Source organism: Aplidium turbinatum, chromosome 2 (assembly GCF_918807975.1).
Source record: "Aplidium turbinatum chromosome 2, kaAplTurb1.1, whole genome shotgun sequence".
In the NCBI taxonomy this organism is placed as follows: domain Eukaryota; kingdom Metazoa; phylum Chordata; class Ascidiacea; order Aplousobranchia; family Polyclinidae; genus Aplidium; species Aplidium turbinatum.
The window spans coordinates 54646615-54674057 of record NC_137473.1 but is presented as its reverse complement, the minus strand read 5'-3'; the positions used below and the strand labels follow the sequence as shown (position 1 = coordinate 54674057).

Here is a 27443-nt window from a genome sequence, read left to right as displayed (position 1 = left end):
TAAACAACTAAACATACTTGATCTGTTTGTTGGAAATCTTATGATGCAAATTTCTAGAACATCGCGTCACAATTCATTTTATTGCAGACAACTGAAAAAGGACGCGAAACTTCTGACTGATGCTGAGTGATGAGAACACAGTTGGACGCTCCAGCAGTGTGTGTTCGGGTGCTGCGATATTTTTCTAGCTTTTTAACTTATTGCTTGTATTTGTGTCTTTATTAGTGGTACCTGTATGTTAATCGTAGCGAAGCGTATATTTGCAAACGTTGGTAGTGCAGCAATTTAATAGCTTGACCTGAAGAGATTGTGGAATTTACAAACCCTTCTACTGCAGAATAATAAATGTGCTTTTACAGTTATATAATAAACGTTATAAAATTTAAAGGAGTATTTTACGGAAATAGTGTGTAAGATCACGATGGTACAGCATTAGTAATTGTTAGTCTTAGACAACCACTGAGAATCATTAGTGCGGCGTTTGACGCAGATCTTCACCAGATGAGGTCTGGAGAGATACCTGGTTCAAGAGTTTTTAAGCACGAGTCGTGCAATAATTTAAATATCTCGTTGAATCAGGATCCGTTCATTCCCGCGTTGTCGTGGGCTTCGTTCCATTCCAGTTGCTCTTTCTTGTCGGCATACTTGCTTTTGAAGAAGCCAACCTGCAACAAAATAATGTACTAAATGGCACAATCTAAGTCAACCTTTTTGTAAAATTCTGCAAACATTAAGACAAGATTTCAACCAGTTGCATATTCCAAAGTTTGGGGGCTGCATAGATCACAAGGGAATAGACTGGAGTACAGGATGGGAACAGTTAATGCAACACTAGTTCGTTTGTAATACGGTTCAGTTTAACTAAAATTACTATTGTTTGGTGACTGAATGCATGAAACAATTATCAAGTGAGTTTGATCCAGTGTTCAACACCTTTAAGCTAGTAATGGATCCAGCCAGTTAACAAACCGGTTCTATGACGTCAGTAAATGCATACAAGTCTAATGCTCTAAGCAAGGCTGTTGAGGATAATTTGGCCCAATGGTAATGAAATCCCTAAATCTAGACAATGCTAAGAAACGCACTATTCAATTGAAACGGGGCGGTTTCTTTACGGGGCCTATAAAATCATCTCGGGCCCGCGTCCAAATCTACCTTCCAGGCCCCCGTCATCGTTGCTGGTTCTAAGAATCGGTGTAAACCGAACCAATTCTAACCCTGCTTAACAGGGTATCATTATTCAGTTTTGCTTTTTTATGTAGGTGTCTAAGGTAATCTTCCGCTTGTCAGTCTGGCTACAGCAGATGACGTTGCAATGTGATCAACACAATGGGTCTTTCTCGGCAGCCGATTTGTAGCAAGAATTGACAGCGATAGACAATGGGTCTTTGTTCGTCCTACAATTGCTTATTCCTCCCATGATTTATGATCCAACTTACCCTCCACATAATGATCACAATGATTGCAAGAAGAAGCAGTCCTCCAATAGCAGCTACGATATAGATCCATAATGTATTAGCCGAGTCAATTTGAAGTGGGGCCACGTACCATCTCGCAATAGAGTCAATCTATGATGGTATAATGACATATGACAATAATTATAATAATACAAGTAAAAGTTGTACTGAAATGGTTGGGGCAGATTTGAGTTTTCAGTTTGAACTAAATCTTGTTGTGACAAACCAAACGTTGTAGTTTTACTATAGCGCATAGTAGGCTAAGTAAATTAGAAATAAAGATTGCTCTTCGGGCATCTAATTTGAAAACGGCCAATTCATCGCTGTTAATTAGGTTACCTCGTTTGGTTCAATTGGCTAAGTGATAAAATCTACATTTACTCAGACGTTTAGTCAATCAGATGTGAGTAGGCCTATAACTTCTAGAGGTTAATATCAGGTAATTTGATCTTGCATGTGACAGCACAAGGGTATTTTCTTTTAAATAATTAAAATGATTTGAATACTTACTTGTTCCTCTATCACGATTTGATCACCTCTTTCGTTGACTATAAGAGGGGAAGCTTCTGCACTGAAGCGAAATCCTGTTCTCAGCGTGACTAGGGTATCGTTCTGAAAAGATAGGTGATGTATTAATCTATCTAAAACAGTTGATGTATGTAAAAAGGTAGGTGATGTATTAATCTATGTAAAACATAGACATGCTTTATTAATAAATCGAAAGTTTGTAGCTGGTACGTTTGCAAAAAACAAATTTCACAACTTTACTTAAAAATATCCATTCAGCTGTGCCAATTGTTAGCAGATTTATTTTATTCATACGTAGCTGTTTGCAATGTCATGTTGGATACAAAACGACATTTTAAAGAAATCCTTTAAATTAAGCATAGCCTAAAATTTCAAAAGATACTTACCTCAAGCCTTAAAGATGGCGTCCAAAGACGAAACGTAGCTTTGAATGTAATTGTGTCTGTGAATGCCAGATCGGAGACAGTGCATCGAAGTGTTTCGCAGAATTCCTTGTTTCCAGATGATTCGTCTCCAGAACAATCCTATTGATCAAAAGACAAACAAAATGGAAACATGTTTAACAGAAAAATACCAATGTTTGTCAGTAAAATAAATCATACCACGTTACACCTAATTACACAATAGAAAATTGCAAGTGATAAAATTTAGTTAGATATTTGTGAGCAAAATTGTAACACTTGTCAATCATCACAATACAGAGCTGGGATGTATAAAGGATTAACTTTACAGATTTTAGGACCACAACGTTTTATTTCGATAAAATAATTGCCTGCTATCATTGTCATAAAACTCTATTTTGCAAACGATAAGATTTACTTTATAGCATAGCTTATTGCAACACGAGGTTTTTGAAACTTTGCAAGTGAGAAATCAAAACTAAACGTTAACAATGTTTCTCGTCAATCAACTATTTTATTTATATCAACACTATCATGGAAATCACGATATCATTAAATCAAATTATTTTTAGTGTTAAAACATACTGTAACTTAGTTATCTTACAAATAAAGTCGATTCATTAATCGTATTGGGATTAGGCTTGAGCATGACGTTGTTCAAATCTGTGTCGTTGTCTGTGGGGAACGTGAGCAGCAAGTTGTATGGATTCACCACTGATTCATCGCAGACACAATCAGCCTCACCCTGAAGAAAAACATTAAAATTAATCTTTATCCAGTTGTGGTATGATCAGGACAGTCCCTCTGTTGCCAAATAATGAGAACCTTTGTATACGATGCTCAAAAGGGCTCTCGTTTGTGACTACTAACTAAAGATCACGCAAACGAAGTTCTGTTGATGACGATGAACTCATCATTCAGAACAAGATATTGTCTCTTATCGTGATCTTATCAAAAGCATGCAACCATAGGCGTAGCCAGGGGGGGGCGAACGGGGCCATGGCCCCCCCCAAATTTTCAAAGTTTGGATTCCGAAGTTGAACCCTTTGTTGAAAATATAATATAATTTGTATAAATTTATATTGTTTTCCAAGACATCTGGCTATTAACACCCCCCAGGACTTGTTTTAGACACACAGAAAGACACCAATAAATTTTGCAAATCGTAAATCGCGCAAATCTGTGGAAGCAATTTCAGAATGGCTTACTCTGTAGGGCAGCGTTTCTTAACCGGGGGTGCTAGCACCCCTTGGGGGTGCTGGAATAGACTGTAAGGGGTGCTAAATGCATGCAGTATAATATCAAAAAATGCCATTTTAATTTTCTGCATTTTTTTGTTATTCTGCCAGTATCAGCAGTTGTCATATCAATGATTGCTGTTTCGAAGTAGCCTACATGATTTGCTGTCATTGTAGTCATCTCCCAGTCAAATACTCAAATTGATCCTGAGTAGATTGTGCGAACTTATCTGGTGGGTGTTTTGTTGTAATATTGTTGCTCACCTCTCGCTTCTAGAAACCACCATGGCAAAGTATCCAGAGTGGATACAGCAGCCATCTTGGCAGACATGAGTGATCATAGGCTAATAGACTAAAGGAGGAGCTATGATTGACATGCAGGTGAATCCGAGTTGTGGGACAAACTTTCGTCCTTCCGCTTGCTGATTTCTGGTGTGACCAGTTGACAGCACATCCTGCATTGGCACGAGCAGCAATGGAATTGATCGTCCCATTTCCGACTAACTACCTGTGTGAAAAGGCGTTCTGCACCATGCTCCAAATGAAAACAATTGGCCGGAGCCGCCTTCAACATGGGTTGCTCCACGATATGAGAGTGGCTTTGACAAACACGAAGCCTCGAATAGAGAAATTGGTCACACATAAGCAACAACAGAAATCACATTTATACATGTGTAACTAGATACCCAGCTGGGTAACTTAAATATGCTTAAGTTTGTCCATGTTCTTTTACTATTCTCGGGTTTTCCTATTTCTTTTATCACCAATGACGACAGTAGTTTTGAAGAATAAACAAAATGATCAATTTGTACTTCGCTTTCCTTTCAATAGTGCAGGCCAAAGTTTAATGGCGGCGTCGAAATTTTGACATGCTATTTGATCACTGGCGGTATATTTTGTATATTTTTGTCGCCTAACAAACGGTGCTGTTGTTTTAAGAGAGTTGATTCACCTACATATGGTTATAATTGAATTTCTGTTGGTGAATGAAAGCCAAACACCAAATCCTGAATCAACTTCGTTAAAACAACTGCTCAGTTTGTTAAACAACAAGAGACTTCATTACAAAATATATCTCCAGCGATCTGAAGGCATGTTAAAATTTCGGCCTGTACTAAACTTTTGGTCGGTACTGTAGTAGTCTAATGTCAATAATAGTTAGGGGGTGCTAGACTGGTCGGGCCTGTTTACAGGGGTGCTAAAATCAGAAAAGGTTAAGAAACGCTGCTGTAGGGTTTTTGTGTAGCTGAGTTTTTTGTGTTCTCTAATTTTAGCCGCAGTTTTTGCCCGTTTGTGTGTAGATAAGAGCTACCTTTAATAAGTTAATAGCTGTTTATCTGCTAATAAGTTTCATACAAATATTACCCTGAAAGTGTTTCCAGAAAGCGTTATAATCCATTATTTAAGTGTAATTTTGCAAAAATTTTCTAGGGGAGCATGCCCCCGGACCCCCCTAGAATACGCGTGCCTTCGGCACGCTCTAACCCCCACCAGCTTTATTGCTTCCCTTGCTTAACCCACCAGGATGCGCCACTGCACATCAGGTGGCGATGTCTTAAAACAAACATTTTGTCGTTCTCTTCAATTCATCAAATATTTGGCCCCCCCCAAAAAAAATTTCTGGCTACGCCACTGCATGCAACCGTGCTTGGTAAGACATGTTTGATGTTGGACACAAAGATTAACTTCTATTTCGTCCACTAATATATAAATATTTATGTACGAAGCATAAGCCTTCTTCGAGTAGGCTACCACATGCCTGTTACTTCACAATTGTAGATACAAACGACCTGTTTTAGCCTGATACTGCGAGTGCGCTGTGGTAATAGCGGTTTGCACTAGCTTTCGAACACAGTTTTCCCTAGTCATGCGTTATGGGCATGGCTAATCTACATTGTGAAGTAAGCAACGATTATGCTGCTAAAAACGAAACTCAAACTAGTGCAAATGTAAGTTTGTTTACCTCTGTCGACATGCAAGAGTACTTTGTGAGATAAAGGAGGTGCATCATATCGCTATTAGTGGTGCCTGGTAGCCGGTAAGGGAAAGATAAGTTGATTGTCGAACTGGGGATGTTAGAATGGCCTCGTCCATTCACCTGAGACATAAAAACGTCGTAAACTAAATTGTTAAAAAATATGAACAAACTTCAACCAGCAGAGGGTTTATGTTGTTAACCTCGGCAACCGGGCTAGTCAGTGGTTCAAAGCCTCTACAAGTGTGTCAAGTTGTCACGATCAAGCATCAAAGGCATTCTTCAAAAATGAACTTTTCACCCACCATTAATTGTTGTTACAAAGCATTCAAGTTTTTTCATTTTTTATAACATTGTTGTTTGACATTGTTCGTCTTGTGACGTATGAATTCCTTCGCAATCTGCATTGTTGATTGACTCACCAAGTAGACAAACTGAATGTCGGAGGTGTTGGTACCAATCCCTTGCACGGTATTGATAGTTCCGTTATCTTCTGTGAAGTTAAATGGAACCGGTGTATCAAGGCTTCTCCTGAAGACAGACAGTTTTGTATCTCGTTATTTGGTTATTTGATTTGTTGGTTGCATACATGTAGATATACAAAGCCAAATTTGTGTGGTGACCGCTGTTAAATAAACTTATTTTTAGTGTGGTACTCTCTTTTCTTAAAGTTTCTTTAGTTGTAGTGGTTATATTCAGTTTTCTTTACAAGGGTAAGTAATACCTACAAAATATTTCATTACCATGCAGTGAGATGGCTTGGTCATGGCATCTGCTTTGTTTCGCAATAAATCATTACATTTTTCTTTAATGAATTGCAAGTTTTTTTTACACTTTTTTGAGGCAACAGTAACATCTCTTACTCTTGAACTGTCGCGTCAGAGATGTAGAGCACTGGAGCTGTATCAGACCATTTGTTGTTGCTTGTGTCCGTGTCGTCTTCGTTTCCTCCAAGCGATCTGCCAAGTTGCACAATTTTTTAGTTATCTTCGTCTTACTTCTACAAACAAAATGGTAAACTAGCAACCAGTGGCAAATCTATTGGGGGCGGGGGTGGTGAATGGGGCGATCGCCACTCTTAAAACAAAAAAGTAACTTTCACGATGGGTTTGCAAGGTCGGTTAATGTAAAACTACACATTATTGTGTTTTGTTGAAATTGCCCCCTCCTTCCCTTTAAGGCTACTTGCTGGGGCCTCTCCTACTACTAAGTTTCCGAAGAAAATATCCAGCAATCCACTTTGCTGCCTGAGTTTGGATCAGTAGGAAAAGCTGCTATGAGGGTAAATGGCAAGATTAACGTTTTGTAAAAAAAAAATACATATTTATTTCATTATAAGTTCCATTGATTTTCGTGATTATGAACAATAGACTTCGTTTATTTCATCCAGCCCATAGCTCTATATGCCGTAAGACTTTGTAGTGCAGCGTAGCCTACTGTTCATAACCAAGAGAAATCAAGGGCTATGATCGAAGGAAGCTACTCCGCAATCGACGGCATGCTTTTTAGTGTCTTATCAAAGACACAGTCACGTGCTCTTATGCGGTGTCGAACCGGCGTCCTATGCAATGTAGAACCAGGGCTCTCAGTACTCGGCAATGCAGCGGACGCAGTTTGTCTATTTTATTAGTAATATTCTTTTCATTGCAGTCCACCATTTTCTTTTTGGTACATTAGGTTTAACCGTTTTACTTCAAATTAATATGAAACGTTTACTTGAAAAAGCATTTCTTTCTATCTTACCCAGTTCCAGCAGACACTTCCACCAATATCTCAGGAATACTTCCACTTGTACGCAAACTACTGGAAGATAGGCCGATTTCAAAGTAGCACTAAAAATACAAGTGTAAAAACATTTGTGAAAACAAATTGGCAACACTGCATCAACGTAATTACTGTACTACATTCATTGCTTCATGGAATCTTGTTGAGTTCAAGAAAACTTTAATAACATTTATTTCCTATGCGAACAAAAATGTTTGAGAAAAATATAATGTCCAAGTAATAATTTTAGTTACTTTATTAGTTTTAAATTACATTCGAACGTTTTCGGCTTAGCCTAAGCCCTCATCGGGAATATAAAACTATTTGTTTATTACACTTGTTAAGCAAAAAATTAAATTCTGCATGCTTAATATATGTAACCTACAGTAAATATAAACTTATTTAAGGCCATAAGATGCAAAAAATGCAAACAATTTAGAGTTACTGTAGCCCACTGGTGATTGAACATTAATTGGTTAAAGTTCATACAGAAAATATCCACCTGGAAAATATCCCTTTTCTTAAAAAGTAGGATATTTTTCATTCAGAACACTTTCCGTATGGATTTTTACCTGCATTCTGATTGAACGTACGTACCCAATTCTCCTCAGGAAGAATGTTTCCCTGGTTCCGGTCGTATCGGTAATTCAGAATCTTCATCTTCTTTGTCGGAGTGCTTGAGTCCCTTTGTGAGTCATCAATGCAAGGAAGACTTGACCGTTTGTTAGAACTTTTGATGTTTTGCAACTGGATAAAAACAAACAAACCATTGAACGCGTCGAGTTTACATTTCTTTTGCTCCAGCTAGAGAAACAAACCGTTGAAATGTGATTTGTGACATCAATGTTAGCGCTCTTTAAGCTCCATTTATCTTGAACAAAAACTTTGTCCGATCATTAGTAGTTACACCACCAACCATACATTAACGTGTTTTTAGTTGCTGAGAATAGATTTGCTATTTGTGAGTTTTGAGAATTCTTGTGACCTAGTCAGCTAGTTGACCAAAAGATGTCCTTAGCCAAATATTGAAGATATCATTTAAACAAAAACGATATTGAGCAACACGAAAGCAACTTTAGTTTTTCTGGGAGAATTTTTTTTGGTGATTCACAACTAGTTAGGCTACTGGTAATTCCAATGTCATATTTTATTTTGTTTGGTGTTCTATAAATGCAAATTAATACACATGTTTGAAATTGTTATATTTCTAATTTTTTTATCAAATTAATTCATAAATGCAAACCTCAACTTTTTATTGTTGTCAGCTTTAGAATTACGCTTCCAATATACGGTTGCAAGCAGCCAAAATCGAGTGCATTTAAAACTTTGCCTAATTGATTGGGCATTTGAAACGAATTGCATTTAAATTAATCAAAATTCTTCACTGCCAAATGTAATACTGAAAAGGGAGAAAAAAAACTTAGCCTGAAACAAAACAAAAAATTAATTTTTATGTGACTGTGAAAAATTGTGCCTTGTCTGTTGAAACTCCGCACTTACATTGTTCCAGCTAAGCTGCGACGTGTAGTTCACGAAGACTTTCACATCGAACGCGTTCTCTCCTTTATTGGTCAGGTTAACTCGAACAATTATGGGGGTGAGGGACGTTTGTTGCGATACAATAAGAACGTCTCCACCTCTGAGCTCTTGAATACTCCTGATAATAACAATTATAAGTGTGGCAAAAACAACTCATAGTACGAAAAATCAAACATATCCACACTGAAATATAAAAATAAATATTGATCGTGAAGTGCTTTTGGACTGTACAGTGGCCGAGTGGTTAGCGCGTTGGGCTCGCAGTCGAGAGCCTGCATGTTCGACTCCAGCCACCCGCACTTTCTGTTGTTTCTCTGGGCAAGAAACTTTACGATAATTGCCTCTATCCAGTGATCGATTTCGAGTAATGGGTAGTACAAAATTTAAGTCATAAGTAGAGTAGATAACCGGAAACAGACATTGCCGTCGGCTGCAGCGTGGGTCAGGTGTACGTCGGAAGGCGTACAACGATGCATAGCGCTCAAGTCCGCTTTCCCGCAATGCAGGATAAATATATGAAAAACAACAACAACAAACAAATCTGATGAACCCTTTTTTCGGAACTAGCTACAGATTTTCATACTTGTCTTTTTTCCTGAATTATTAAAACTGACTTGACTTAAATTGAGTTCTTTATGAGGCGATCATCAAACAACAAAATGTCTTCGCATCTAAGAGTTATGCCTAGATGGTAGTTTAAGTTGATAGAATAGAAACAACGAAACCAACTCCTTGTTCATCTTCATGAAAACGAAATTAAATTTTAGATGATTAACTTACAGGTTAGAATTGGGTAGCTGCATGCTGGCATCGATGGCCAGATCATAGTTGCAAGTTTTGTCACCGCCACAATCTCTTGCAAACACCGTTGTCGCTTTCTTCTGATTAGAGATAGTTCTGTGCAATAAAATCAGTTGGTAAAAACAGTTTAAAACAACTATGTTTCGATTACTGGTCAATGCAAGCTTTGTTGCATTATTACTCATAATTAGAGTAAATTGATGTTGATGATGCAATTTATAAAACATTTGAAGTTAGAAAAGCGGAAAGCTTTAATAAATAATTTCACGCTTCAAAAAAGCTCAATGTGTAAAAAAGAATGTATTCTAACTGTGATGTTATGAAAACTGTTGTTTATTCCCAGTGTTAGCAGTTTAGGTACCAGCCTTGACAATTATCGTTCCTCCTTCTTGCTTTGAAACTTTTACATAGAAACATTTTTGTTACTTTTTTTTTGCAATGAAAATAACGGTATTACTTGAAGTTTTAAAAAAATCTCCACTTACGGATCACGCACGGAAGACAAGGATACGCTTTGATGTTTGTCCGAGAGATGATACGTCAAAACGGCTTCGATTTCAGCGGAATAGTCGGACACAATTTGCTAATGAAACAAATTCATGTTTGTTAGAGGGAGAGAATAAATTTGATCATACAGTAAACGCTTTTTCCGAATTTTGAAATTGAGCCTATTGGCGCTCTATTGAACATCGAACCATAGCTTTTATCACTCGGCTATGCAAACGACATATTCGTACCTTCACGTATACCGTGTTGTTCCAACATTGCCTCCTGCCTTTGGTGAAGTTCATGTTGTCTCTGATAATGTAAGATCCTATCCCGGATGCATCTTGGCGAAATTCGACTCGTTTGTTATCAGCGCCACTCACGCCATTGTCAAGATCCAATCGAACGTCCACATCTACGTAGAAGACCATTGTTGCTCCCATTATCCCATTACGCTTATTTGTTCTCAGTTTGTCCGGTTATTTCGGTTTCCTTACTGCTTTAACCCAACTTCTCACAAAAACACTATTAATTTTATAAGACACTTGGTCGGAAAAGTAGCCGAGTTAAAACTAAACTGACGATTTACCACGTTTTGCAAACTGAACTGTTTCCAACCTCAATGTTACAATATTGATTTACCGCTGATATTGAAAACAGATTGATATTTGAAGAATTTCCTAAATTCAAATTTTAATGTGTGCTGATTGCATCATATAAAATGTAGAAGCAATCTTACTGATAGAGGGCTCCACATTGTTTCCGTCGATTGTTAGACAAGCTGTCAGACGAAGACAATCGCGATCGGAAGTTGCAAAACAATCGAAAACATCGAGTCTTTGTAAATCAAAATCTAAACTTCCTGTAAATTTTGCTATGGGCCGCGATCTGAAAGAGTTTCAAAAGCATCAGTTTAGTTAGGTTTTTGACTATCACAACGAAAAACATTACATGCCAGACATAGCAGTGGTCTACAAAAAGGTAGAAGCGACAAAACGCGATCGTTGATAACAACTTTAGTGAAATGAAGTAGAAATTTATTGGAAACTGAAAGAATATCCCATGTCCAAAATGAAAATGACCAACTTGAAGGTAACATGTAGCAGTATCATAAAGATATTGAACATAATTTTTGTGGTTATAAGAATAAAATATTGCCATAAGTTGGAAAAACTAAAAATTCTTAGTGTTTGATCGAAAGATGTTAATCTTACGATTATTCACTATTGGACTCACGTATTCTTGATTTTATTGTAATTATTTAGAGCTTTAGACTTCTATTGCTTGAACCTGATAACTCAAGCAATAATCTTACAAAAGGATGAGGCAAGTTGTAAGTGCACTATTGTAGAATTGCTTATTACTTGAAAAAAAATATGCTGAGACGTGTTTTTTACACAAAGTGGTATCTTGCTTGACCCACCTGAATATCACCACAGTGTCACTTTTAGGGGCACCAACAGCAATATCAGGATACCCGTTATTGTCCAAATCTTCTCCTCCTTGCAAGGACAAGCCAAAGTACCGAAGATTGGAGTTTGGCAAGTCAGAAGCTCTTATGACCTGATGGTGTACAAAAGGTGCTAACATTGTTATCATATGAAAACCCCAAACCCAACCGCTGAGCGTGGATCAAACAGGTTTCCAACATATTAGCTCAATGAGAGCAGTGAGGAATCGCCTACTTTTACCAATATCAATTGATTTAAGGCAGCTCAGAATCAATTTTGGCAACTGGTCTTTTCTTTATAACTGGTTCGTTTGTTAAACGTCACTTAAAGTGAATCATCAATGATAATATTGATTAATGATAATAATCTAAATGTCGAAAAGTCGATAACCATGAGCAACAGACCTGTCTAACAGCAGTGTCGATACCATCTGCACTTCCATGGAATACGAACACGGCTCCTTTATTGTCGTTGGCGTATGGCGCACCCACTATGACGTCATTGTAACCATCAGCGTTGAGATCGCCAGCTGATGCCATGGCGGTTCCGAACCTGCTCCCCTGAGCGCTTGTGCCTCCGGACAAGATTTTGAAGTATTGTTCTGACGGATTTTTAGACTAAAAAGTGTAAATTTTTAACGCTAACCGAAAATACAAAGTAATAGGATTGAATAGAAGTATTCGAAACTATCACAATCAATGTGCGAGGTCTCGCGACGGGCTGCTTTGTATCTTGATCGAGCGTGCTGTTTTGATTGTAAAATTCTTATGCTATAGGTTATCATCGGTCATTGTCCGGTAGTAACCTTTGATTGCGAGATCTCTATTATGTAATGTGTTTCCAAAGCATTCGGGACATTCATTCAGAACAAATCTGGAATGTTCTGTTGTTTTTCACAATTGCCGAGTGAAGTTTGTCATGACGTCATAAGGATGTTTACCAGTAGATCTGTGATTGCGAAATCTTTATTATGTAACGTGTTTTCTAGAACCTTGTACTCCTACGGGACAATCTAGAAACTTCTTAAGCTTGCTTGTTTACGTTTAGTGCAACGTGACAAGACAATGAGTCTTTATGATATAATATTACGTAACCTTCTCGAAGTTACTGGACCGAGCAACCTTCTATAAATAATGGTGTGAATTATGAGATGATTTCATTATTATTATGAGAGTTGTATTATGAGAGTTGTGTTATGACTTGTGGATTGGTAAAAGGTGCAGAAATTATTGTTGATTGAGATTTGAAGTAATTGAATACAAGTAGATGAGAATTGGTGCTGATATAAATTGTGTTCGAAACTAGAGTTATTTGAGAAGCCGTTCGTTAAAGTCCTTCAAGCGTTTTCATATATCATTTCAATAGTAGAACTACTCGACATTTAATTGACTGCTTTTCGGTTATAACCCATTAAACTACGTCATTGAACCTTTCCAAGTCTCTTTCCTGGTAAGAGACAGAAAGAAATTGTGACAGAAACAAAAGCAAATATACAACACACTAAAAAATAACATAATAAATTCAAATGTTTTCGCCAAGAACTGTTTGCCCTTATCAGGAAATACCTAATAGGCTACATGTACAAAAAAGCCATTTGTTTATGTTATTGTAAAATCACTTCTCTCCAAAAGATATACACAGTAGATACGAAATCCTGGGTTTTAACTTTGTATAAGTCACTATACACAGTAGATATATAACTTATATAGAGTAGATACGATATATTTTTCAATCCTGCGTATGACAAAAGCTAGAGAAATTCTAAAACAATCTTTTTGAGAGTGTTTAATTCAGGTGCAGGGCAATGTACTGTAAAATGTATTTGATTGCACGTTTATGAATTTTAAATAATCTCTTAACTTTTAACCTTGGAAACATAATTGTGCTACTCACCCACAATACGTGGCTTACACCAGTTGGTGGTGCTATGTAGACATATACTCTTCCGTCATCGTAACTTCCATCGATGAACAAAGGCGCTCCAACAAGTAGATCATCTCTCCCGTCGTTGTTCAAATCGAGCGAGAGCAGAGTTCCACCAAAATAACTTCCCAACTGGCTGTTCTTGTCGTTCGGGTAAATGGTTCGGGCGTTTGTGAAAGTGGCGTTGCCAGGTATTGGTCGATATATCACCACCTAAAGAATTTTACTTCATGACTAAAACTTGCACATGCATATTAGAGTAGTTACTCTACATAGCTATTATCAGCCACTGTGGAGTCACAAATGCCATTGCCACAAAAATTCAAGCTTACAGTAACCATATTACTACAGTACTCCACAGTATGTAATAAAGGATATATAGTTATTTTGCTGGCCCAGCCTACTGCAAGCATTTCATTAGTTTTAGTTAATATAGGTGACATTGGGTTCTTTGCAAAGTTTGTCACACCGAAAAAGGGTAAATTCGATACAACGTTAATTGATCGCTTGGTAGGAACAGTTTTTTGACATTGCTTTTTATTTTAAGGCTCTTTAATATTCGTTGTTTAATCATTACAGCCAAGTGGAGTATAGCCAAGTTTTTCTTCCCTTTAACTTTCAAGTTTTGCGTAATCGCTTAATTTACTTCCTTGTATAGATTTATGATTATTGCAAAACATGGCACAAAAAGTCCCTCAATTTGCCTATCTTTGTCTTCCCTGTATTATTGGTTTATGCTCGCTGCTTTTTGATATGAAAATTTGTTTAAATTGTTTTGGTATTTTATAAACTTTTTCAGGCTTTGCAAGATTGTTTAAGTGATTTTAACCCAGTACATCGAAGACGGTCCGTTGAGAGAAAAATTTGGGCCCGTACTTATGAGGTTGTCTGTCCCCAAATAAAAACACTTTTAGGAAAAACGCATCATGTCAAAAGAATATACAGTGATTAGTTCAAACTCTCCGCCCTTTGGAAATGTTATGGGCCCTTGAATTTATTCCGGGCCCGGATTCAAAGTACCCCCTGGGCCCTCTGTCAACTCTGTAGCAAACGGAACATATGTATCTTCATGTGGCATGTGTGTTAATTTAAGCAGCGATAAATACTAAAAAATTGCGTCACAACATCAAAATATAATGAACACAAATACTTACAGCTCCTTTTAATTGGTAGCGAGGTGCCCCGATGGCTACGAATTCATTGATTGACCCTCCATTGAAGAAGCCGCTTGTTATTGAGTAACCTATAAAATACACAACTTTAAAATAAAAAAAACTTCTTAGAAACAAAGTTTTTTTCTCACCCAAACTTACGCCTTACGTGTCCTGCCAAAGACTCAGCCTCAGGCTCCTGAGCGGCGTCAAACCGGCGCCCTTTCGAGTTTTGTACCAGGGCTCTCATTACTCGACTACGCAGCCATGCAACGTTAGAACCAACGCAACAAAAACCGTTTTTTCTTTTCATCATTCTTAAAGTGGCATACATTTAAACGCTTTTTCCAAACTCTTTTTAAACGCTTTGAAAGAGTGATTAATTTATGGGTAATCAAAGAACGCGCGATACAAAATGTAGCTGATTTAAACTCGGTCCTTTTATGAAGCACAAGTCACTTTTTATTTTTAAAGCTTAACACCAAGCTCCAAGAACTTGTTAAGTTTTAACACCAAAGCCTTACCAAGATAAGACTCCTTGGTCCAGTCCTTCAACACCTTCTGTACTTGAGTGAAGTCGGGAATATCTGGAACCTGATCTCCGGCAGAGTCGTACTTGACAATGGTGCCGCTCCAGTCGTATGCCCCAACCGCCCCCAAATACAACGCCCCCGTCTGGAAACACAAACCGGAAATTTTAAACTTTGCATATGAAGACGTTTGTCAAAGATGTTGCTTTTATCAAAATCTTATGTAAGTTAACGTCAAACATAATAAAACATGAAGTGCTGAGATGAACACATTGCATGCAAAAATCACAAAGACAAACATATAACACATAAATAGCCAAATCGGGGCCAACATAAAACCCTAGTCGGAATGCGAGTCCCTAGAAACGCCACACTCGAACAAATTCAGTTTATTTTTTTTAAAGTGCGCAAAAACAAAATACACGGTTTGGAAAATAAAAAGATGTTGCGGAATATTGGGAGTAAAAAAGTGAAACGGTTTGAAAATTGAACAATTTAAGGGTTTAAGAAATGAAAAAGGTGTAGAAAATAGAAAAGGATATAAAAAGGTATAAGAAAAGGTAAAAAATAAAAAGGGCAAAAGAAAGCAGGGGTAGTCAAAGAGAACAAGATATAAAAGTGAACAAAGTATCTCCCGTGAGCTTCTGTTCTTCATCAAAGCTTCCTCAGGGGGTTGGTGATTTTCTGAAACATACAACTGAACAAAACAAAGTTAAATCTTAACCTAAAGTAAAATCACGGTAGCTTCTACAAGGCCTGTCAGTTTTAAATTATCATATAAAATGTCTGGAATACAGTATACATAGTTATAATACTAATTTGTTAAAACAACGTAAACATACTTAGACAGCAAATCAATGCCACCATTGCATTGGGCCCGCAGTCTGAATGAAACATTTTGCAGCTTCTTCGAGTTCCTGAAACAAAAGGCACAAACTAAGCATTAGACTTTGGTCTCTACTTGGATAGTGCTTTTATAACTTATTGGCATTCTAATGAACCAAGCATTCATATATTTTAAAACATTTCTGTTTTACTCCAAACAGTTCAGGTTCCAAACCTGCGCAGTTTTGTGTTTTTTTTTTATAAAGTATTTTAAAAACTGAACCACTTCAAACTTACTCATTGACAAAATTGTTTTAATAGATTATTGCAAAATTTCCTTGAAAAATATAATATCACTGTAGTGTTTGACAAGATAGCGTTTACAAAACGGTGCCGTTGGTTGCAATATTTATTTTTGATAAGTTACCGAAAGCGCATACATCACATGAACAAATCCTTTCCAGGACATTAAGCGCAATTTCCAGGCTTTATATAGAAATATCTGCAACGTTTTGAAAGAGATACGTCAGAAAGACGCTTCTGTCGCGCCAGCCTGTCGTGAGCTAAAATCAGCTTTTCAATAGCTCTACGTCATACTCTAGCACGTCAAAAGATTTCACCATCGTGTCAAAAAAGGTGTCGAAATCCGCCCGTAGGTTTGTAAGTGGTTGTGTTTAAGTAACGTAATAAAATGCCAAAAGATACAGATTTCAAACAAAAATAATTCTGTCACCATTAAAGAGACGAATTTGATTTATGTCCATTATGACGTATCAATGCATGACGTATCAATGCATGACGATTGACGGATGTGAAGAGCTTTTGTTAAATGAGAAGCTAGTGCCGTGAATGGAGGAAAGTTCGAAGAAACACTTCTCTTAAAACAGTGAGTTTATTCGCATACCAAAACTATAAAACTGGATTTTTTGTACACATGCAATTTACTGTCTATCAAAACTATGTTTAGAAAAATCGACAAAAACTTTAAACTTTTCATATTTTTGTGACAGTATTTTCTATTATATGTTATTCGGCATTAGTCATTATGTCGTATCTTACAAAAACACGTAATCTTATGTTACAACGCAATAAAACAATTCTGTGGGGTTAGTTCCGCTACAGCTAAATTGATATTACGTCATCATGTTCGTCGCAAACGATTTGACTAACCGTCGTGTCACTTTATATAAAATGCATATCAATAAGGAAGATCTGCATAGTTTGACACATGTGCATTTTGGTGGGTATGCTTTTTATATGTATATGAGATAAATCGAGTAGGAAAAGCTAAATATGAGCTATATGATATACAGTATAACTGCACACAAGAAGTCACTGTTTCGACCTTAAAGACTAATCAGTAAAGGCAAGTGCGCCTCAAACGTTCTATTACATTAATTGTGTCATAAACTGTACATAGTTTTTGTTACTTTATTTCGTTTCACATGCCTGGCTTTGTTTATCTTCACTACGAAATCAACAACAGTTTAGAAAATGTACCAAATGTAACACAAACAATCAAAACACAAATTTGTATTTGCGTTTCAAACTTTAATCGGACAAACTTAAAACATTCATTAACATTTGATAAAAAAAAAAGAGACTATCCTATGGAGTGTCTTACAACGGACTTCAAAAATAAACGGATCTTCCATAATTTGTGTTGTACGAAGTTAATCTAGGGCCTAGACTACTATCCTGTTACAACTTAAGGACAGCTTATTGCGTTTATGATCCACATCTTACTTAAAGTTATTATTTCAAACTTTTGTTAAATGTGACATATTTACTAGTTACAACATGAAAGTGCTCACAATGTGTTCAATTTAAAGTCTTTAACAAAATAGGCTACAACACTAATTCATATACTGTAACAAATAAAACAATAATTCTTAATATAGTATTTAATACCACATCAAAAATGAGTGAATTTTTAAAATTGTAAAATAATTGTTAGACTTACTTAGTGATAGCATTTGTATGATCTTGCTTTCTCAATCCAGTTTGTTGACTTTGATTTTATTCCTTTGGTCTCAAGAAAGCTGTTACCACACCGCACCCAAAACCTCTAAAACTGAACGCCCGTGTTCTTTGTTTGCGAACAGTGTTTTTTGTCCACGAACAATCATTATTGATTAAGCTTTCAGAGAATCGTGACAGGCTCGAGTGTCTAGAATTTTAATTGTTGGCAGCTTGAAAAGCGCTGTTGGACGCTTAGAAATTGCATCAGCCTCGCTTGCAGTGAAATCTCTTAATTGTGACTTGTGAGCCTCAAACGAGGACAAAGAAGAGTCGTGGGTGTAAGTTGCAACAACACGTCACAAACATCACATGAAACAAGCGTTGGAGATACATAGCTACTACTGTGATGTCACCATCAATAGCCAACCTTATCAAATTTGGCGGAAATTCCGGCCTGGCATTGCGTCAGTTCATTGCTTGCGTTAGGTTGCCCACCACCTATGAAGAATTAGAATTTATTGAAATTATAATTACCTAAAGAGTTCGTTAATTTCAATTTACTTTTTTTTAATAAAAATCTTTTAATATAATTGAAAGAAATCTTCGTTTAAGTTTCAGACACATTGATAATAGCAGACTGTCGACACAACTGCAAACTGTGCTCCTTGAACCGAAAGCAAACATGTTAAGTGGCAGATTTAATCAATTGGTTACAGTAGCCATAGACAGATAAAACCAAGCAACCACACGGCATTTAACATCATACATTAGAGTGAACATAAACCATAAAACTACGAACGTTTTCGGCCATACTCAAGTTAGCCCTTATCAAGTAACGAAAACATTTATTTTCCTTACTTGATAAGGGCTAACTTGAGTATGGCCGAAAACGTTCGTAGTTTTATGGTTTTTGTTCACTCTAATATATGATGTTAAATGCCGTGTGGTTGCTTGGTTTTATCTGTCTATGGTTAAAGAAAGTCACCTCTCCACCAAAATTGTAGTTACAATAGTTAATCGAATTAATTCTGATTTGGTAATCGAAAATCAATTTGTACAAAGTTTTTCGATGAATCAGTGATCGACGGTTCTAATTGGTGCACAAAGAAAAAAATAATCAGTGGATTATGCGACTTAATCGGTCGATGGTCGGCTGTTTGTAATCTACGTCCAATTCTAAACGTATAACTTTTTATTCAACTAGATTCACAACCTTTTGTGATCAAAATGTAAAGCAGTTGCAGAGTGTTATTGGTACTGCAATTAACCGGCTTGATGTAAACGTTCCGAAACAAGTATTGTAGCATCTCTGATAACAACTAATACAAATTTGAAAGTTCAGGCAATCACTTTCGAATTGGAATCGAGCTGATATTAACTCTGGGTTACACTACAATTTAATTAAGTTGTTGTTGATAATCTAACACAAGGTAAAGGTCCTTCCCCAATTGCACTGGAGTAAGTTGTAAAGCAAAGCCATACAGTAGAATAGGTCGTGCTGAGCCATTGCTAAAACCTACCATTACAAGAAATAAATTTCAGCACAACTTCAAACAATAAAACAGGGTGATCTTTTTCATAAAGTTCCAAAAACAATATCCATCCGCGGTGAATTCAGCTCTATACAAAATTATTTCTATCATCATCACAACCTTCTATAATTTGAATTCCTCTTTGAAGTTGTGAAACAACGTTGCTGAGGTCATCAAAGTCTTCCACTGTGATCACTCGGTCTTTAGAACCAGCTATCAACTCCAGCTGTTCAGGTTCGTAATTGCTTACACCAACAGCATACGATTCCACGCCAGAAGATAGAGCGAAACGTGTAGCTCCAGCAAGATCACTAGCAAGAAAAATGAGTTGTCAATAATGCAGCAGTAGAACTCAATTGAATGTTGATCCAACCTTGAAAAACGATTGAAAGATCAAATGGAGATTTATTGTACTGTAGATCATACCAATGTTCGAAAGAAATTATTTTCTTCCGAGTTGAGGGTGTGAGTAAGATACCATCTCAGGTTATAAGGTCTCTTCCTGTCTTGAGATGCAACATCAATAACATCAATGCAAATTCACAAGTTTACTTGGCGTCGACAGCTTAATGACTTGAAGAGTTTATTCAACTTAAAAAGAATAGATCAACTACATAATCTTACTAAATGTAAGAAAAAGATTGGTTGTGCCTGGTGACATCTGTTGGATAGACCGTGATGCAAGAAACAATCCGAAAAGGTTGCAAGCTGATTTGCATAAGGCAACCAGTGAAAACAAAAATTAGCAATTTTTTATGACATATAAAGGTCTTCCACGCATACCGAAAACATACTTTAGATCAATTGTTAAATTTAGCCTCGATCAAATAGCTCAGTTGGCTAGCGCGTGACCTTGAAGAACCATTAAGTTTAAGTGGCGCTGGTTCGACTGTCGGCGTGTGCGCTTGAGCAATGCACGTTAAGGACTGCTCTCCATTCAGCGGCACCTAGTGAATGGAATAATTCCCCGGCAACAAGACTTCAACAATCGGAAACTTCACTTTATAAAGTCGGTGGCTGGGCCTGCGTCAGTAATTCAAAGACTCTGCAAGTATGCGGAGCTGCCAAGATTATGCTCTCAAGGAAGCTTTCCCAGTCTGAAGACAAAGATTCAATCAATCAAGATAAAAGACTTCTAACCAGGAAGCATTAATAACTGCAAAAGGTATTTCTTTAGAAGTAGCTGATTTTTTGACTTTTTTATTTTTACTTGTACACAAGCTTACTACGAATCATCCGCAATTCCATCGGTGAGTAAAATCATCACTCGTCTTGCATCCGGGTATCTGTTGGCCTGTCCCATAAAATCTTCCTTCACTGTCTTGTTTATAGCGTGAGCCGTATAAGTACTATACCCATGATACTGTCAAACACAACACATTTCCAACTTTAGTGCACAGTAATTATTCGTAAAAGTGGCATTACAATTGAGCACATGACCTATACTTTCTTTAATTAATGCAGCCTACAGCTTTTAATCGCATTCGAGCGTTGTTGGTTTTAAAGTAACCAATATCTATTTTCCATCACGCTGCATCCATTGCAGGTAGGTTTCACTCTCAGTGATTTGCATGATAGATGGTTTGAACTAAGCCGTGTAAGGACACAATTAGCACATGCATAAATTTGTCGAATCCACGCCCGTTGGTGGAAGGTTTAGATGAAGTTGATGGAAAGGCCAGGAAGCCAATTTTCTTGTCCCTCTTGAAACATGCATTTAAGTGTCCTGCCAAACGCACAGTTGCATGCTCTTCAGCGGTGTCGAACCGGCGCCCTTTCGAATGTCGTAACAGCGTCTCACCACTCGGTTATTTAACCGACACCAAAATCATAAGGTTTTTCAAACCTTTATTTTGTCTACGGCTTCGTCAAATAGTTTCTTGTCTTTGAATTGTCCAAGATTTATTTCCGTTTTCATGTACTGTTGATCTTTCTTGTTTGGGTAGAAGTACGAATATTGAACCTGCAAAAGCGTGACAAAATAGGCAAGTTTTGATTTTCGACAATATGAAAATTTGATTTCTTATAATTCAAGCAAACATTTGAGTGGGTGCAAAAAGTGTCATTGTCTAAAAAATCGATGAAATCCTAGCTGCGCCCAGCGCCACTGAATAGCAAAAATTGCATGGTAGGCCTACCACTCCGATTTGGACTTGCTCCTTGATATCAAAACCGTTGCTGACTTCCTTGACCCATTCTTTGACGGTTTTGAAGCTTTCGTTGCCGACAGAGAAGGAGCCATCCAGAACAAACATCAAATCAATATTTCTCTCAAAACAACCTGAAAAATTGTTCATACCGAAATTTACACCACTCTGTCAAAAAACATTAATTAATTTTGACATATAGCGCTAATTGTTGATAAAAGCGTAAAATGAATAGAAAAACTAGCGAACGTTTTTAGACTACTATGCTTTCGTGTTACTTTATAATTTCGTTTTGCAAACCTAAAACAATATTTCCTTTAGTTTTACGTCATGATACCTTGCTTACTTTTGTTTATTCATAACAAAGGGATGTTTATACTACATACAATAGTTATTTATGATAATAATATTGCGTTTGTGACGTGACAACGGAGAATAATGTGTCATATTGAATTAGAAACTATGTTGCAAACTAAGCAAAGATTCAACGAAGAAAGATGAACGGCTACAAGGATTCACAAAGTCACCCAAAGTCGGTCAAGATGATTAAATTCTTTTGACACTAAATTTCATGCATTTATAAATTAACATGTATTGTACTGTACCACAAACAGATGACATGTGAGATACCACATAGCCTACTGTATACGTGAAGAGTATTTAAATCATGGAAAACGATATACAAGTCGGTGTAAGGCAGCAGCAAGCGCAAGCAATGGAATTACTGCAGAAAACTTTTCCAATTCCAATGACACCACTACAAGAAACATGCATTCATTCCATCTTACCGAAATCTTTGGAAATTAAGTTTTTATAGAAATTATCTACGAAACGTAAAAAATAGTAAAACAGCTGCTTTTATACGTTTAGCTTAGGAATACACTTTAACCGGTAGTCAAACCAAATTTGCATGTTTAAAATCGTTTGTAATTAGTGTACAAAATGTGGACTACTCTTCTATGTATGATGTATTGTATGTAATATGTAATGTAATATGTATGTATTCTATCGTTGCTTACTTCACAATGTAGATACTAACGATCTGTTTTAGCGTGATGCTGCGAGTGCGCTGTGGTACTAGCGAATTGGATCAGCTTTAGGAACAGAGTTCCCTAGTCATGTGCTGTGACGAATGGTGTTGAAGTCAGTTTCTTTACTATTGCAAGGGTCAATGGTTTATATCGTTTAGGCTACCAGCCTTGAGAGAATGGTAGTTGGTCAAAATTAATTTTCAGAGTAGGAATCGATCAGTCATAACGTTAGCAACTACTGAAGTTTGCATATATTTTGCGATTTGAGATATGGAATATAACTCATAACATACATAACTCAGTACTCAGTATGTCATTCGACTCACCAGCAAAGTGACTATTTGATTTAGTTCGCAATAGTAGTGGCATATACCCTTTACACTTACAAGCAGCAAAACATTTAAGGCCATTAGACCACTGGCCAATCAAGGCAATAATTCACGTCTGCGCTATCAAGTTATATTTAGCAAATGAATCGTTAAACTAATGGATTTCAAACACGAAATGAAAATTTAATTGAAGTCGGGCAGAGACAAGTGATGATTGATCTGGTTGTGTGACAGACGCTTTCCAGCAAAGCAAACATAATATTGCGTTTCATAACTAAACATTTTATTGTTTGAACAAACACGTCTCTCTTCTTGTAATAATGCGCAAAACCAAGAAATCCAACTACCTCCATGTGACAATTTCGCATCCACTCAAGTCCCAGTGGGGGGTCAAATGAGCCATGTCTCCCTCCAAAAAAAAATTGCTAAAATTTAAACTGTGAATAATTATATTTCTAGCAATTACGAGCAGACGGTCATTCATTATGTGGTGTTTGTTCGCAAATAATTTGCATACAATAACAAGCGAAAATTTTACTGTCAATCTTCCGGCCCTGCGTCAGTGTTGCCTCTACTAGAATGCAAAACTGCCAAATATAACCTATCAGAGGCTTTGTCTGTCCGACGATAAAGATTCAAACCAATCAAAGCTAAATAACCACTCACTGTCTCTACAAGGTATTCTTTTGTGCCACCTAACGGTTTTCTGGGAATCACCACGCCCTGGTGCAACTTCAGAAATGTAACAAGCTCCTTCTGCTTTGTAATTGGTGTTGCAATCGTGCAGGTGTAAGGGAGCACAAACCTGTGGTATTATTATTACTACTATTAGTGTACTGATGCTATTATCATTGTTATAATGGTTATTATTAGTGGTACATTTTATTGTCATTGATTTATACTGTTATTATGACGTCACAATCAAGGAACCACATTGAATAAAAAAACATCGAAGACAGTCAGAAAAGTATCAAATACAACAGCGCGAGTTGGTAGATGGCTTCCTGCTCTAGGCAGACATGGTATATCTATACATTGTTATAAGTATAAGCTACATCTGGGAATAACAACAACTTACTATACGTAAAGGTAAAGTTGAGTTCCATACTTGATCCAAGCATCGGGGGATGAGAAGATAAAGTTCTCATTATACTAAGACTACAGCACTAACGAGAGTAGGGTGGCCAGTTCCTTTCTCTCGGCCATCTTTCCTTCAGCAACTACGCCCACCAAATTTATTACACCCTGGGTAGAGGTGAGCGGTGTTTGTCAACAACCAGCTTAAGCCGGGAGTCGAACCAGGATTGCATGATTAGAAAGCGAGCGCCTTACCCGCTGCGACATCCCACCGCATTACTACGTATTACTGTTTAATATTGTACTTGCAGGCAATATCAATGATATCCGTCAACAAGACTTCAACAATCGGAAACCTTCATTTGGTCAATCTCAGTGACCGGACTGCGTCAAGAGCCTCTATACAAGTATGCGAAACTACCAGGAACAACCAATCAAGGCTTTGTCAGTCCGAGTATAAACATACCAAACCAACCAACCATACCAAAATGGAGTTGCTGAATTTCACTGCAATACTTTACCACTAATGTATTCTTTTGTGTTACTGTAGTGCCATCTTCCGGCAGAGGTGAAGTTGAGAGGGACATTCCCAAGCTGTCGTGGTCACCGATTTCGTATCCACTCAAGTCCCTGTCTATGTATGCTCGTTGAGAGCAGTCATGAACTTTCTCGGCACTGCGGTTCAGAAACTGATTTTGAGTGATTTCTGTCAAAAGATATAAAAAAAAGTTGATCGGAAACGATAATTTCTCTGTTATGTTCAGTGGTGTACGCATGGTGGTGACATTGAGTCATGGATTCAGTTTTTGCTTAGTTTAGTTTAGAACAACACAGTCATTTGCTTTGACGCTTCTATCACGATGATTATCACTTCATTATCACGATGATTATCACGATGACTATCACTTCTATCACTATAACATCGTGAATCTGGTGTGGTAAAAAGATAGACCCTCGGCCCCAGATGCTCACACGACGACGACGACGACGACGACGACGACGCTTCTATCCAAAACATATCAAATTTCGTACTCTACTTCGTTACGTTACGGAAACATTTATTTAAAACGGTGGCATAGCCCAATGCCCCCCTTCCCTACTTACGCCACTGGTTATGTTAACTCAATTGCAACTACTTTTTTTATTTACTGGTGTAAATTAAGCTAAACTATCACAAGATGTATAAAGTGACAATCTGCTTTTATTCCGACGTTTCGTCACTCAGACACCACTGACTTTTTCAGGGGGCTAGACCTGGTAGTGACTACCTGTCTAGCATGGCAAAACACAGGACCATTTTGATTTCAGCATGTTTATTATATATTCTGAACCATGTTGATTTCAGCAGTTTTATTTTTTATTCCGACGTTTTGTCAATCAGACACGACTGACTTCTTCGGGCGGCTAGACCAGGCAGTGACTACCTGTCCAGCATGACAAAACACAAACACACAGTGAAGAAAGTGCTGGGCTGTTTTTTAAGTTTCTTGTTGATCGTTAACATTTAAACCCCTTTTTTCTAGTTTCAAAGTTTTTCGCACGATATTTTTTGTTTGAAGTTGAAATTTTACTTTGTATGTTTAGTTGATTTCAGCAATATGGATGTAGTGCATCAATCACTTTATCTGAGATGTGCAGTTGTGCACCCACAACTAATTTACTTACGGCAATAATACGTTGATCCTGTTGCTTTAGTGGCTGAAACAGCAGCTCTGGATTTAGGATTGGGCTCTTTTATTATACCTCCTTGTTCTTGGCTGCTATCTGTGTACACTTGAACTAGCTCCGACGGAGCACTTACCGCCAATCTAAAAGGTGGTTAAAAAAAGCTAAGATTGTTTTTAAAACCTTCGACTATGGCAGTAACATTTGTGAATCAATTAGACTAACAGAGGGAAAACAAATTACATTAGGAAAAGGCAACTACATAACTACAAAAAAATTTGCACCACAGGGTACGTGATACATCTAGTAAATGTTCAGGAAATGGACGCGCCTCCAGCAAATATATGTTTGTTTAATCTCCTCAACATTTACTTGATGTATCGCGTCCCCTGTGGTGCAAATTCTTTTGTAGTTACGTAGTTACCTTTTCCTAGTGTAATTTGTTTTCCGTCTGTCTGTTTGTTTTTCACAATTAAACTAGTCATAGAATCATAGCAAAGAGAATGTTCCAAAACATTGCTTCCACTTGGTTTCCTTAATGCTTTTCAAAGCAGGTATTTTTCATTATGTTTATCACTTAATCGAAGAATTGCTTAAAGTTTTAACGTTAATTTGCATTTAAAATCCTATTATCAATCACTCAGGTAGTATATCCGTCTTTTACGCTGATTTAACGTTTACAAAGGTTGACGTTGAATGTAAAAAGGGGAATTCTGTTGGTTAGGCAAAGCATTCAACTATACAGGAAGTGCTTGCGTTTGATCAACATTAACTGAAAGAACGAGAAGGTGATCTCATTCCTTGCACATTACAACAACTGTGCAGCTACTGTACGCACGAGGTTATGGCGAACTATGATGGATGCATGTTCGATTCCCAGTCTGGTCAATACCAAAACTACAAAGTACCATTCGTTGTGAGGTAATAATGGGTTCACGTCGTAAATATGATGCAACATTGAAAGGCAAAATGCAGCTAAAACGAACAACTTTGTTATTGTAGAGCAGAGGTTTTCGACCATTTTCTCATTAAGTATCCCCAGGTAGTGAAAAAATAAGCCCGAACTCTTAACACCCTGACATCAAATAAAGTGGCAATATATTGACAACCTCATAACAAATGATAACGCAAAGGACATTGACGTATGATTTGATGATTCAATGATTTACACAGCAGGATCACGAATGTACCTAGCACATTACAGTATAACTATGCTTATTTCAGCTGTGTATACTGAACGTTAGTGTGAAGGCTGTGCCTGTTTGTTGTAAAAAAGTTTCTCAATAAAAGAGTGGTATTAGTCAGACACACGCGTAAGTTATGCCCCTCATAAAGTACCCCCTGCCCCAGATTGAGAACCTCTGCTGTAGAGCGACACCTAAAAACTCACGTACTTACTCCACATTAACTTACTGTATGGTATTCTCTATTCCATTGTTGATCAGCTCCAAGAAAATTTTATATCCAAAAAAGGTCTCGTCTTTTCTGTTTCTAAACGTAGTAGGTGTTGTTTCTGGAGTAGCTTGAACAAACAGGTGCTCTGTGATGCCATCAGCATTAATGTTGAAGCCATAAGAGGATTGGAGCAAACTTAAGACATGGACGACGAATGAAAAACAACATCCACGCAT

At 37.2% G+C, this 27443-nt stretch overlaps 1 protein-coding gene across 1 annotated transcript; it reads right to left on the bottom strand.

Annotated features, from left to right (window-relative positions):
- Window positions 1-42: 42 nt before the first annotated feature.
- Window positions 43-27443, bottom strand: LOC145764436 (integrin alpha-11-like). The gene is made up of 29 exons (XM_082576051.1): window positions 27226-27443; window positions 25813-25955; window positions 24669-24853; window positions 23737-23875; window positions 21702-21844; window positions 21410-21526; window positions 20790-20926; window positions 19684-19874; window positions 18459-18529; window positions 15239-15389; window positions 14718-14806; window positions 13517-13776; window positions 12045-12207; window positions 11613-11752; window positions 10929-11077; window positions 10441-10604; window positions 10189-10286; window positions 9683-9799; window positions 8864-9020; window positions 7961-8110; window positions 7343-7431; window positions 6463-6558; window positions 6022-6130; window positions 5588-5722; window positions 2991-3131; window positions 2372-2509; window positions 1968-2069; window positions 1440-1568; window positions 43-665 (listed from the first exon to the last, which is right to left on the bottom strand). The coding sequence occupies exons 1-29, from the start codon at window positions 27441-27443 to the stop codon at window positions 576-578; spliced, it is 4011 nt and encodes a 1336-aa protein (XP_082432177.1). The 3' UTR covers window positions 43-575.

Excerpts from the sequence above, each read along its gene's own strand:
- LOC145764436 (XM_082576051.1), bottom strand. The coding sequence starts at position 27,443 with ATGCGTGGATGTTGTTTTTCATTCGTCGTCCATGTCTTAAGTTTGCTC. Across the intron at positions 21,527-21,701 it reads AGCAAGTCCAAATCGGAGTG|GTTCAATATTCGTACTTCTA; the intron begins GTAGGCCTACCA and ends ACGCTTTTGCAG. Across the intron at positions 2,070-2,371 it reads CGCCATCTTTAAGGCTTGAG|AACGATACCCTAGTCACGCT; the intron begins GTAAGTATCTTT and ends CTATCTTTTCAG.